The sequence below is a fragment of the Carassius gibelio genome, chromosome A16, assembly GCF_023724105.1.
Source record: "Carassius gibelio isolate Cgi1373 ecotype wild population from Czech Republic chromosome A16, carGib1.2-hapl.c, whole genome shotgun sequence".
Taxonomy (NCBI): domain Eukaryota; kingdom Metazoa; phylum Chordata; class Actinopteri; order Cypriniformes; family Cyprinidae; genus Carassius; species Carassius gibelio.
Genome location: NC_068386.1, coordinates 3,323,617 through 3,338,231, shown reverse-complemented (window position 1 = coordinate 3,338,231; position 14,615 = coordinate 3,323,617). Strand labels below are relative to the sequence as shown.

General features: G+C 36.8%; 1 protein-coding gene across 1 annotated transcript in view; it reads right to left on the bottom strand.

Moving 5' to 3' along the window:
• The window catches only part of LOC128030179 (CUB and sushi domain-containing protein 3), a 231,452-nt gene that overhangs the window by 139,604 nt on the left and 77,233 nt on the right, over positions 1 to 14,615 (bottom strand). Inside the window, exons 15-21 of the mRNA XM_052617664.1 lie at positions 9,657 to 9,983; positions 8,873 to 9,067; positions 6,211 to 6,349; positions 4,296 to 4,483; positions 3,640 to 3,828; positions 1,822 to 1,938; positions 981 to 1,196 (exon numbers count right to left, since the gene is read on the bottom strand). Of these exons, the coding sequence (XP_052473624.1) occupies positions 981 to 1,196; positions 1,822 to 1,938; positions 3,640 to 3,828; positions 4,296 to 4,483; positions 6,211 to 6,349; positions 8,873 to 9,067; positions 9,657 to 9,983 (1,371 nt within the window). The remainder of the gene's footprint in view (positions 1 to 980; positions 1,197 to 1,821; positions 1,939 to 3,639; positions 3,829 to 4,295; positions 4,484 to 6,210; positions 6,350 to 8,872; positions 9,068 to 9,656; positions 9,984 to 14,615) is intronic.

The following is a 14,615-nucleotide window of genomic DNA, read 5'->3' as shown; positions in this document are numbered from 1 at the left end:
ACAGTCTGATGAGAAGACTGCCGGCTACACTGATAAGTCTCAGACTTTCAATAAACCACTGAGATGAAGCTCAAGCTGTTGCGAATTGATTCCCTTTATCAATGTACCAAACACCATCTATATCTAATTGCTGCTAGGACTTTTCATAGAAACATGCTCGTACTAGCTGATGACGATAACAGCGGCTCTTGTCCTATAATAACCTTTGATAATATCCTCAGATTAAGATTTGGATGATAACGGCTATTACTTTCGTTAAGGAAAAAAATTATAATGTACATTATTGCACTGTCAGCAAAATTTTGTGATGTAAAAGTTTGTGTAAAAGTTTGCAATTTTTTAGGAAAGAATGGGTTTATAATTTCACAATTTAGGTAAAAATGGTTTTACAAACAATCTGCACAGAAAATTGTGTAGCTCAGTGTTTATCTAACTTGTCACACTGAACTGATTACATCAATTTATGTAAGAATGGTTTCATGAATGATTTACAGAAAAATGTGCTTTGCTCAGAATAGCTGGCGCAGACTGTTAAACAAACTGTTAAAAATCGAATGCAACATTTTACATAAAATTGTGTGTATTGCAGATGCTTTCTATCAAAATGGTGTGTGTCCTTTAATAATGCATCATGCCAACCTTAAACGAATAGTTTAGTCCAAAAAATAATAATTGTTCTGTTGATCATTTCTGACCTTTTTTAGAGCTTAGTTAAATGGGAAAGAGCTATTTAAAAAATATATATACTCAAAGAAAAAAAAAGTAACACCATATAAGCTTATAGTGACATTGGGATGCACAAACAAATGCATACTTTTAATTTCAGATTAACAATTTTTTATAATGTACTGCTATTTGCAAATAAAATAAAATAGGGGGAAAAAAACAATAAACAAATAAATAATATGCTATTAAGAATAATAACAACAGTAAAAGAACAACGTGAACAATAAAATCATATAGGACACTGATTATCTTACCTGAGAAAGAGATGTTGAAGCCCTGAAAGGAGATGGAGAAGTCTGAGATGAAGCGAAGCTGAGCCTTGAAGTTGCCGTACAGGCCGGCATTGACTGGTGGGGGTCGCTGTGACCCGGTGAGCCGGGCGAGGGGCCGCGCAAAACTGCCGTTCTCCGTCAAGAGCAGATAGTCATGGTGATCCTCCAGGTGAAAGGCATGAAACATGAACTGCACACCTGAGAAGAAGAGACATAAGACTTCTTCAACAGGAAACATCATGTCAAAAGAAATGACTTGGATTATTTAAGGAAACAAGGTGTGACAGGAGAAATTATGGCTGTGTATTTGAATTCATTAAGGATAAAGAAGCTAATCACCTAATGCTGTAAACTACATAAGGAGCCCTATTACTATTAAAAATATGAAAGGTTAAAATAAACAACAGAGTACAAAGCATTAAATTACTATGTATTTTTAGATGTAACAATTAACACTCAAAATTTCATAAACATGTAAATTGAACATAAGGCATTTTTATATCAACTAAATCTAATTATAAAATGTTTCAACTCCAATAAATTATTTATATAATTAAATAATTTTCACAGTGGCCAGATTAATTTACATACATACATACATACATACATACATACACACACACACACACACACACACACACACACACACACAAACACACACACACACACAATGTATTTGTTCGGTACACTCATTCAATAAATAAAAATACACACTTGTATCTGTTCACTGACACCTTAAAAATGTATCTTTGATGGATCTAATGTCAAATGCAAGCTCTCATTTTCTTCTGACAGCACATGAAGAATTCTCCTGGGTACGTACCTTTGCCATGGCTGACCTCCAGAGTCCACGTGCAGTTTAATGAGTTGGGATAGAGCTCTGGAAAGCCAGGAGAGAGGATGATGCCCTCTGGGCCCAGGACATCGCCTCCGCACAGAGCTGCAGGAAGACATGTGTGGAATCTTAAAAAAAAAGATCTGAAACTTTACAGGAAGCACATATGCAACTGTTCTTGTATCCCTTTTACTGCTCCGCATTTTTTAGAGACTTGAGCAGGAATTCTGTTGAGATAAGCAGGGTTTAGCTGAGGGAATTCAAAGAGCAGGGTAACCTTCACTGGAAATAAAAAATACCACCGAAAGGTTAACGAGAGTAACGGGAACTTCTTCTACTTTGAGCTACTTTCCACCTGCCATTGTCTCCAGAAAAGGTCACAACCACTTTATTTTGTCTATCAAAGTTTTTCTAAGAAAAGGAGTGAGTGCTACTGTCCATGCAAAACTCTCTGCCATGTTGCTAGGAGGTTATGGATGATTGCATGAGCATTGCTATTCTTTTCAAAGTGATTGCTCACTGGCTTCAGTCAAAAGAGTCCAACTACAAGTATCAATGACATTCTTCTTCAATGGATGTCTATGAAATAATGACACTGACAATGCCCTAGTGAACAGTCCTACCCTTACATAAAAGAAGTTCATTCAAGTGTGCTATTAGTATAATTCTTTTAAACTAAAATTAGGGAGTATGCTTTTATTTTACTTTTTATATCCTTTTCAGAAATGGGCTTTATGTACTCCTTAAAATGTCATTTAAGTATACTTGACTTATACTTACAAAAAGTCTAAATATATTTGAGCTATACTCCTAGAATCTGTGTTTTCATTATTATATGGTAGAGGGCGCTAGAACACATCTTCTGTACAGAATTTAAATATAAATAAAAACAAGTGAAGAAGAAAAAAGAAACAACAGATACTGACACATGTAATCTAACACAATCATGTGACATGAAACAGTATCAAAACTGTAATGTAATGGAATAAAATCTCAACCGATGAAAAGGTTATAATTACAGTCAAGTTTGGGTGTTGATCGACGTTTTGAATATCATTCTGAATCCAATTCATAGTCTTTTTTCAGCTTTTTATTCAAAATTGTATTTCTTTATTTTTTCTGAAACCTAGCCACATTAAAGTGTTTTAAAAAAAGAATGCATGAAGCTAGAATAAAATGTTTCTGTTTACAAGCAGATACCCTGTTCTTCCTTTGGATGTTTTGTATGTTCAGACATTCACATAACAAAATATATACAAATTCAAACTTATATAGGGATATAGTAGTATACTTAAAGTATGATGTAAGGTTCACTTAAAGAAAGAAACTTATGAGTATACTTGCAGTATAAATCTACTAAACTAGTAGCGTACTGAGACTATACTTTAAAGTGTACAAAGTGTTAAATTAGTAAACTATCAGTATACATATAAGTTCACTTTTAGTATAACTGCAGTACAAACTACAAACATAGAGGTAAACTAGTTGTGTACTCAAAGTTTGCTACTGTTATACTTAAAGTATACTTAAAAGTATACTTTTATATACTAGAAAGTACATACATTCACATGCATTGTATAAACTCATGGTGACGAACAACCAGTCAGCAATTTTACTGATTTAATTTCACCAGAACTGAATGTGATGAGAATTATTACATGCATGTACAGCCAGACTTCAATTACAATGCTACTGAATATCCTTGAAATCGCTGTGAGTGTTGAAATCAAGGAATCGTTTAAATGAGCAGCGTTATTTAGTCTATTAATTAGTCTTTTATTTAGTCTAATTGAGATGACAGCTTACCGTCACATGTCGGCAGAGGGTGGCTCCACCAGTGGTTCTTCTCACAGACCAACTGCTCCTCGTGGCTCAGTCTGTATCCGGGCTCGCAGCCAAACCACACCACCGAGCCGATGGCCAAGTCCTGCCCGTAACGCATCCCATTAATGGGCACGCCGGGGTCCAAACATGAGTGAGTGTCCAGAGTGACGCCTGAAGCACAGCAAATGCAAAATTAGAGATTATTTCATGCAATTTAAAGGTCATTTACAGTTTCATTTTATTGTGCATTAAAAACAAATGTACGGTTTGGGGGGAAACTATGTAAACTTACCAATTTCATTTCATTTCATTTCATCATTTTAAATTTTTGTTTATTAATGTGAGTTGCTGTATCACTATCAAATTAAGCATTGCATTTGGATTGTATGCAGCTGTGCTGAAATGATTTGACAATATGAATGCAGCTTTTTGTCAAGCTAATAAAGCATTAAATTAAAAAAGGATGAAAAAGGAAGAGAAAAAAAGACAGAATAGGCAAGAAATATAGAGAGTGAGAAAGAATACTACAAAGAGAAATCCTCAAGCTGTTTGCTTGTGTGGAGAGACAGATACAATTCAGGTAGAAATATCATTTTCTCAGGCAAAAGACACCCGGTCTATAAAGACGGCTGACTCACTTTCATAAAAGAGCTTAAAGCCACTGTTAGAGCGACTGTTATCGGTGGTAAACAGAAGATACAGGAAGTTGCCGCTGCTGAACAGGAACTGAGGGACTTGGGTGCCGTTTAGAGAGGCGATTAGGGGCGACAGGAGATTAGGCCCATCGTGAACCTCTACAAAGTCATAATTGAGTTCTGTCTGGAACCTGCCGGAAAAAAATAAAAAAACACTGATCAAAGAAAAGAGATAATAGAAATTACAATGTGAAATGTGTTTCTATCCAAACACATTATCATTACACATGGCTGCTCAACTGTTCCTCATTGACCGTCTCTTTTAATGAGAAGTCACAGGCGCAGCTAGTGTTCACTCTGCTGTTTATTGATGGGATCAAACCACTTTGTGATGTCCGAATAAACACAGAACTGCCGCAGTGAGCCTGCTTTAATGGAATAGTTGAGCTAATAATGAAAATATGGTCATTTGCTCACCCCTCATGTTCTTCCAAACCTGTATAGCAAAATAACACCTTTTACATAATGCCCTAGTTTCTGTCTTCTAAACAGTGAAAGCACATAATAATAATAATAATAATAATAATAATAATAATAATAATAATAATCAGAGACTGAAAGCTCCAAAAATAGCACAAAAACCACCACCAGACTTACACCATATTCCAAGTCCTTTAAAATTATGTTATTATTGCATGACAAGTAGAGCAAAATGTAATGTATTTATTTTAAAATGAAAACTATAAATTGTGTGTGTGTGTGTGTGTGTTTGAGCCCCACTGTGTGTGTATATATATATATATATATATATATATATATATATATATATATATATATATATATATAAATATGCACTCTGTAAAAAAATTGAAAAGACTGTGAAATATCAACAAATATCAACAAAATCTGGCATACTGAATCTTAATGCCCAATATAGGGAATTCCGATCTGAGAGCTAAAGTTAGTGGAACAATTAATTAAATAATGAATTTGTCTATTTCTGACACAAATGACTTAAAATAATAAATCAGCCGCATGCACTACTTTAATGATATCTTTAATTTGTAAAAAAAAAATTGCCCACATTCTCATTCATTTCATAGAAAAGAGCAGCCAGCTCATTTCTCATATTATCTCCTTTTGTATTTTACAGAAGTCCTACAGGATTGGCATGCACAAGGATACGTAAACGATGACAGAATTGAAATGTTTTCAGTGAAAAGCCAAAGCAGAGGTGTCAATCTCACTGCCGGAGAAACACAATCTCTGCTCGCCCAGTCGAGTCCTCTGCTTTCGTGAGCATCCGCTCCCAGGAGTCTGCTAGATCAAACTCCAGATCTGATGCTATTTCAATGCCCTACTCAAGGGAAGCATTGCATTGCTAATGAAATGAAGTCAACCATTTGTAACTAGATATAGATTAATTCCATTTCCCTTTCACAGACGGCCTCGATGGGTACCACGCTCAGCTTTAGATTTATACACCAAACAGCGCGCGTAAGGATCAAGCCTGTTGACATAACACTATGTAATAATTTATATAGACATTAATGGTGACTGTGTTCCTTTCGCTCTAGGTCTATATGCTATGACAAACATTACTCGGAAACAATAGCATCCTTCAGACATTTCTAAATGTGAACTTTGCCCGCGATCAGCTGAGGCTTACGATTCAATTACGTTAGAAATTATACTTTATTAACTCGGCAGACTGTTCCACTGATACTTTATAAAAACCCACGCAGCCTTCACACCCAAAGGTCCCCAGAAGAAGATTGCTCTGGATATGTTGCTACTTCTGCTATTTCTAACCATGATATGTGCCGAAATGATTTGTCGCCTTGGAGAGCTGATGCCTCCAGACATGAATCCAAATAATGCCTCTGTGTGTTGCTATTCTCAGAGCTATCCAACAGACCTGTCAAAGCTTATCTTGATGGAGCGTCCCACCTCGGCCTCGATGACCCACTCACAGCTCAGGGAATCTTTGTAGTAGCCGGGCCACCCCGGGGACAGAATGACTCCCACCGGAGTGGTGAAATGGCCTCCACAGGGCGCTGCAGGAAACATTTTAAGTACATGGCAACAGAATGTTTATTAGAAGACTTCTATTCAGCAAAGAAAACCTCATCTTATCAACTGTTTTTGCAGTATGGTGTCTCTGAATGTCTTTGGAGATTTAAAAAGTTCTTGATTTGTAGGAGCTGTAAGCTATTTTTTAATAAGACGCACACAACGCTCCTGTTACCTGACAGATTTCACTAAAATAAGGGTCTTGAGAAATCAAACCAGTATTTGGAGAAAACACTTTAGAAACACTTTATGCATGTCAATCAATTCGCATAATTGGTTTCTGCAAAGGTTTGAATACTTTTAAATGAATTGCGAGCTAACTGTTAGCATTCCCACTTATCTCTAAGACAGAAGCATTTGGTAACTAGCCAAAAACTTCACATTTAAGAGAAAAATCGGACTCTTGTGATTGTCAGTGATTTTTTAAACATGGTAAACGGCATGCCTGTTAAAAAAAAAGAGCTGTGATTTAAAGGGGGGGTGAAATGCTCATTTTCACTCAATATCCTGTTAATCTTGAGTACCTATAGAGTAGTACTGCATCCTTCATATCTCCAAAAAGTCTTTAGTTTTATTATATTTATAAGAGAAAAATAGTCTGTGCCGATTTTTTTCGGAAAAACACGAGACGCTGGAGACGTGACGTGTGGGCGGAGCTAAAGAATCACAAGTACGAGTAGGCCTTTGCGTTGAGAGCGTTTGGAAGTTGTGACATTACCATGAGGAAAAAAAAAACATTTATTTATGATCCAGAATCAGATCCAGAGGCTGAAACTGAACGAGAGCAACAGCAGCAATGACTACAACAGCGTCTCTATATGGTATGTATTGAAACTGTATATATTTGCTTTTGTAACCCCTCTCTCCCGGGTCCTTTCTGACGCTCCTCGCACTCGCTCCGAGCGGGGCTTGAACTCGGGTCTCCTCTAACAAGGAGGCTAAATGGCTTACAGCCACTAGCATCTGTTGCTAGTGTGTCTCTTGAGATCGGGCACAGCACTACTTGCTGGCCTCCGTTACACTTAGCAGATTTGGAAAATGAAAAATGAAAATGAAAGTTCCACTTTATGTCGTCTTTTTTTTTTCTTTAAAGGTGTACAAGAGGTTTACTTGATGTGCTTACACGCCGATAGCTAAGTTCACAACACAGAGATATTTGAAGCAGTTTTACTCACCGCCTGCGGTTCCAACACACGATCGTGACCCTTTTTCGTTGGGACTGCATTATCCTTAAGAAATAAACGATACGCAAATCCGGCGTCAAACTGGGCCTTGTTTGTAAAACAAGCATCTTTGACATGCAGGGAACAAACAAAAACACTTGCACAACTCTGTTGATGCTCTGTAAAAATAAACACCGTCCACTGGTCCCTTGATGTTTTTTTTTCTTTGGTAATCTGTGCAGGGTTGTCTTGACCTGGCAACCAAAAACACACTCCTTTTGTGACATTTTGCGACGCCCTCGCTCTGATCAGTGAAGTCTGTTGTGCTCTCATTGCTCTGCTATACGGGAGCGCGCGCTCTTCCGGCAGAAGTGCCCTCAGGACCCATATAAGGAAATTCCGCTCCATCTAACGTCACACAGAGCCATACTCGAAAAAAACTTTCCGAAACTCGTGACAAACCGGAAGGAGTATTTTTGGAACAAAAATATTCCTTCAAACGTACAACTTAATTTTTGAAACTTTGTCCATGTTTAGCATGGGAATCCAACTCTTTAACAGTGTAAAAAACTCAGTATGCATGAAATAGCATTTCGCCCCCTCTTTAAGTAAATAAAAGGACGAAAATGTAAAAAATGGCTGCTTATAGCATCTTTAAAAAATTAGGTTCAGATGCCAATGTTTTGGTGCTTTCAAATCCTCATAGGAAGTTTGTTTTTATGAGTTAAGAAGTTGCAATTACAAAATCAGCTTCTACAATTATTATTTTTTTTTTAATAAATAAATAAAAAGCACATTAAAAAACATTTTTTCAACCGTACAAATTGGTGAATACAAACGATGAATAAAAAAATAAAACCAGCACAAGTTAGCTGGCTGATCTTAGCCGGTCACACCTTGTAATAGACAGTTTAGCACGCTGGTTTTAAATGATTTTCAGACACTTATTTTAGCTGCCCAAATAAGTTATTCCAATCATAAACCAGCTAAGACCACCCAATCAGCTGTTTTAGGTACTAACTTAGACTATACCTGAAGCGAAATCAGTGTAACGTACATACTCTTGTTTGATGCATGCAAGTAATATTTTCTCATCATAGCTGGTGTTTACTGAATGTTTTTCACAAATTAATTTTGTACTGGTGATAGAACAACTCTATTATTAGATATTAAGTGGAACTAAGCCACTTTCCTATGAGTTCATGTGATGCAATTTAGATAATTTCGACAATCTTTCCAAAAAACAACCAAAGGCTACTCAAAGGCTATCGTTTCCTGAGCTCAGCTTTGATAACTTTTATTCCACAGAAAAGATTAGAAGACACAAATACTTTTGAAACATACCTTCACATTTGGGGATCAAACCACTCCACATCACCTTTCCCGCCTCCAGCTCACACACAATAGTATCTGAACCTTGCGTCTTTATGAAGCCCTCCTCACACACCACTGAGATGGAGCTTCCCAGCTGGAAATTATTTCCAAAGCGCTTGGCATTCATAGGCACGCCGGGATCCGGGCACTCATTGTGTCCAAAAGCTGAACAAATAACGTCAAAGCAGAGAGCTTGTTACTTGCAAAGTGACTTACTTAATGAAATGGAAAGGAAAGCGCGAATACATAATGGAATAACAAACTGTAGGAAACAGAGGATTGTGGGTAAACACTATGGTCCTATACATCGTCGCACAAGGATTTGAGGATTATTTTGGCTGAGCTAATGGTGTGATGTTCAGCGAACAGGATTAAGTTGTTTGATGCTGGTGGATAAACGGCTTATGAATTAAATCAAGGAAAATATGTCCTTCCATATGTCCTACTTGACGGCTGTTCTGAATCTGATTGAAGACAATGCTTCGCATGCCAAAGATGTTGTTAGCAAACACTAAACTTTTTAAAACTATTAATCCTTTTATCCAAGCTTTTATCCAAGTTTAGAACAGCCTATAATAAACAAACACACACACATATACACAGACAGACAGACAGACAGACAGACAGACAGACAGACAGATAGATAGATAGATAGATAGATAGATAGATAGATAGATAGATAGATAGATAGATAGATAGATAGATAGATTACAAGTCTTATCCTCTGTGTGAAAACCCAAAGAGAAGCACTCACTGCTGTATGTGATGTTGAATCCACGACCGGACATGGAGTGGTCAGCCTGAAACTCCAGCTGGAGGATGTTGGAGTTGCTGGTGAGGTGTGATGGTACTTCTGCCCCAGAGAAGCGTCCCAAGACCACAGCATCCACCAGCTCCCCGTCCCTTACAGTCAGGAAGTCGTAGGGAGGCTCCAGGTCGAAATCATTGAAAGCCAAATGGATGCGGCTGCCTGCTTCGGCGATAATCAGCCAGACGCAGTTGAGGTTGTTGCCATAACCCTCTGGATAGTCTGGAGACAGAACCGTTCCCATGGCAGCCGTGAAGTTGGACATACAGGGAACTGTTAGAGGGAGGAGATGCTGATCAGATACATGAAGGTCAAAAGCAGCAAACACTAATCTGAATTCATTTTAAAAGGCATCACATTTGGCGAAAATCGCATAGCTGCAAGTTAATACAAGAAACTACAAGCAAAACCACTCTCTTTTTCATGCACTTGCCAATTTAGAGATTTTGTGCTGATTTGGTTTCACAACGTTTCTTTTTTTTTTTTTTTCAGACTAGTGGAACTACACAAACTACACATTTTAGTGTTATTTTTTCTTTGCGTCTGTAGATTTTAATTATGAGACATATATTTGAAGGCCGTTTTCTATTTTCTCTCTAATCTCTTTTTTTTATTTTTATGAAATGTGCCAGAAATCTCAATTTATTCTCCAGTTGGTGATTGAAAAAAATATGAAAAACTTAAAGAGACGTTGCGTTTGAAACTAACTGAAATTGGTTTAAGTTTAAGAACTTTTTATTCAATTAAATTACTAAAAATAAAACTTTAATAAAATTATATATATACCACAGTATATATATGTGTGTGTGTGTATAAAGTGAAAATTACATGTTCTGACAGTACATAATACTTAACATTTATGTTTATAGATACATGTATTTTATATTTTGTGCCTATACATTTAATTTACAATTCATATCTTTGAAAGCAATTTTTGCAAAATGAGTTTTGATTTTGTTTTGTTTTTCTCATGTAGTGACAAGAAATCTGTTTCAGCAGTACTTAAACCAATCTTTCTGGTTTTATTCCTATCTATATTCCGATACATTTTACTGAGAGGTTTGTTCATATATTATTCACCTGATTTATAGCATATTTTTTCTATATTTGAATAACTTCAACAGCACTTACACTAAACTTTACAGTTTTATTCCTATATATATTCTGATGGTTTTCAGAGATGGTTTTGTTCACATATCATTTGCCTGATTTATAAAACATTTAATGCATAAAATGATGCTGAAAATCTTTTATTTTTATTTATTGTTTCGGCTACTGACAGTATTTTCTGATTCATGGAGTGAATAATAGTTTTTGTAAAACTCTAATATGACAACCAAAGAAAAAAAGAACCTGGCTTTTACAGAATATTCAAATTTCTGTTCTGGAATTGTTTTGTGAATGAGTGCATATTTAATTATATAATGCCTCATATGCATATTCAAACTATTTCAGAACTTACAATACAGAACAATTGTATGCACCTGTTTCCTTGAAGGATTATTGTACTGTAATGGAGGAAGTATTGCGTTAAACTGCACAACAGGACACATTGGGAATTTTTAAACTCTTGAAATGGTATTGCTCTTTGGTGCTGTTTGCTTGTCAGGCTGTCAGAGAATTGTCATCTTATATTTAACGGCGGGGTGGTTGTTTTGTTTACACACACCGACATAAAACAGGGTTTTAATTAGTCCAACCTCTTGACATCATTTCATTTAGACCTGTCTCACTGACTCTGAGAGATTCGACCGGTCGTCAGCGCTCATCTTCGTAATGAGCTCGTGAGGATGGATGGAAAACTGTGGTCTTAAATTACTTCCTGAACTTACGAGGCTCAATGTACCTGAAGAGAGCTAAACGTTAGTATTTCCCATTCATCTTAGTAGCAGTTGGCAGGAAAATTACATCATGACAACATGAACTGGCAAAGTTATGATCACTTAAATGAACTGCACATAGTAATTATGACTTCTGAGCTCTTATGAACTTTCTAGAAGGACTTGTTCTGGCCTGGCTTTCAAGTCTTATCAGAATGATTGTACTTACAGTATAATGGCAAAAACGTCATGATTAGCAATATTTAACTCTGGATCACCTTTGAGCGATTATCTTATTATTTTATTATGTATTATTATTATTTTCTTTTTTTACTTTAATATATAATATCATGGACTTGTTAGTGATACATATCCAGAAAACAAACTACACAGTTTCTTCTTTTTTGAAAGAAATTTATACTTTTTCAGCACAGATGCATTACATTTCTCAAAAGTGATAGTAAAGACAGCAATAATGTAACAAAAGATTTCTATTTCAAATAAAGGCTGTTCTTTTGAACTTTATATTCATCAAAAATCTCTGGTTTCTCTGGTTACATATATTTAAAATGTAAGTTTTTTCCCCCCAATTTCATTTCAGTTAAAATGTTATATTAAACATATAAATATACATATACATACATATATATATATTAGGGGTGTAACGGTTCACAAAATTCACGGTTCGGTTCGATACGATACACTGATGTCACAGTTCGGTTCGGTTCGGTTCGATACGTTTTAGATACAGCAAAATGTAAAAACATCTCAACTTTTCAGAATGCCGCAAGCGCACCGCGGGTCATGTGACAAGAACCAACCAATCAGCTTCATCCTTTCCCGTAACAAGGTTGAGAGCTCAGCCAAGATGAAGGAACAGCTGATCATAGTTGTATATGGATTGCAATTTTGAAATAAATTTAGTAGCAGAGCTACTGCAAGCGATTTTTAGAGCTGCAAATCCATTTATCCTTCGCTGAAATTTCCGCGTCTCATGGAGAGAGCACGTCATTGTTGCTTAGCAAAGACAGACGCCTCATGAGCGCTTCTGCCCGAGCGCTTTGGAAAGGAGGAGAAAGACGTGCTTAGCGTTTTCCACGCGTTTTTAGGAGCGATATGTGAACGGCCCCTAAGGCGCTCGCTCACTCAGCACGCGCTGAAGGCTCGTTGCAAAATGTCTAATGCATTTAACAGACCAGAAATATAAGATCCTAAAATAACTAGAGTTGTTCCGATTCCGATACTAGTATCGGAAATATCTCCGATACCACAACAAATTCTGGCATCGGCATCGGCGAGTACATGAACCCATATACCGATCCGATACCATTTTCTTAAAAAAGACCTAGTTATGACCGCAAGCTTTGCCTAACCGCTGCACGGTTCTTCTTCGCTGCTCAAAATGCATTGAAAACACAGGAAGTTGTGCTGTGTTGCCACAAGCAACCCCTGTTTAGAGCAGCGAAGAAGAAATGAAAACGCGTTAGCAGCCCTTATCTATATATGACTGGATCACTCATCACATTCTAAACTGCCAAAACACAGTGAAGCCGCTACTATATTATAGATCAGTGGTTAGCAGTATGTCTCTGTAGTACCGGTAGTTACAGACTCTCGAGTATATTCAGTACCGGCAGCTGCGTTCAGTCGCTTCCGTGTAAGTCAAAGCGCAGGGCTCCAGACAGTAGCCGAATATATACTAGTGTCTGTGAATATTAAACTGCAAAATACTATTTAAATATTACTCCCGCAAAATCTACATCTCTGTGGGTGACTGGCACAGATGCGCGAGAGCTCGCTGTTTTGTAGTCTCTGCTGTGTGTCATGAGGACACGAACGCATAAACCGTCACTTCATGAGAATTTACCGTTTCATTTGAGAATACTGTCATATCATAAACACAGACACTCAAAGATCTTCATGGCAGCCCATTAAAATAAATGTTTGGTTTACATGAGTAAATTGACAATATATAAAGCTACTGTTGTAGCCTACAGTAATAATAATACGTCTCTATAATAATAATAATTATGCCTAGATGGTTGCTTGTTTTTTACTTGTTTTGTTGTAAAGAGATTATCTGATTAATAGATCTTTTTTGTTGCAGTTTTTTTATACAGTTATATTGTAAAACTTAAATACCTTTTTTAGTTTGCGGTGTTAGATTTTTGGCTGCATTTGAAGTTCTTTTTTGCATAAGAAAATAAATAATACTGTCAAATTCATGTTAGATAATAAAAATACTGTAATAAATACAGTAGTTCACCATGTATTTGTTCATGTTTTATTGAGGGATCTGTCTGAAGCACACCATAAAAAAATTCTAGCAATTTACACAGGGCTAGTAGTATATACAGCTGTATATACAGATATACACCCAGGTATCGGATCAGTACTCGGTATCGGCCGATACCCTGAGCCCAGGTATCGGAATCGGTATCGGGAAGAGAAAAAGGGTATCGGAACATCTCTAAAAATAACCAACAGGTCTGGTGTTTGGGTTGGATTCCCTGTAAGCTATAGTGTCTAAATGCTGCAGGGATAGTTTGCTGCGTGCATGTTTCTCCTTTTTTTCGTCTTTTCCCAGATAGTACTGACGCATATATCCCAGATATTCCCGCTGGTGTTTTTTTTTTTTTTTTTTTTTTTTTTTTTTTTTTTTTTTATTCCCGCTGGTGTACCCTGTCATGTTGCAGATGCGACATACCGTTGTTTTTTTATCCACCACTCTCTTGCCATCACCATTATAGCTTAAAGGGAATCCAAAGTGCACCCAAACACCAGACCTGTTGGTTATTGGGGGATCTTCTCATTTCTAGTCTGTTAAACGCATTGGCTATTTTGCAACGAGCCTTCAGCGCGTAGTGAGTGAGCGAGCGCCTGCTGAGTAGCCTAACATAAACATATAAGATGGTGTTTTTTTCTTCTTCGGGAGTGTCAGGGGCGTTGCCTGTTACGTTGTTTGGGTTATTGGGCTACCTTGTTGAACGCATATCATTATATTTCTATCTCTCTCTTTTTTTTTTTTTTTTCCAAATATAATTAATTACTCCAACGAACCGTTCGGTATACATAATGCGTACCG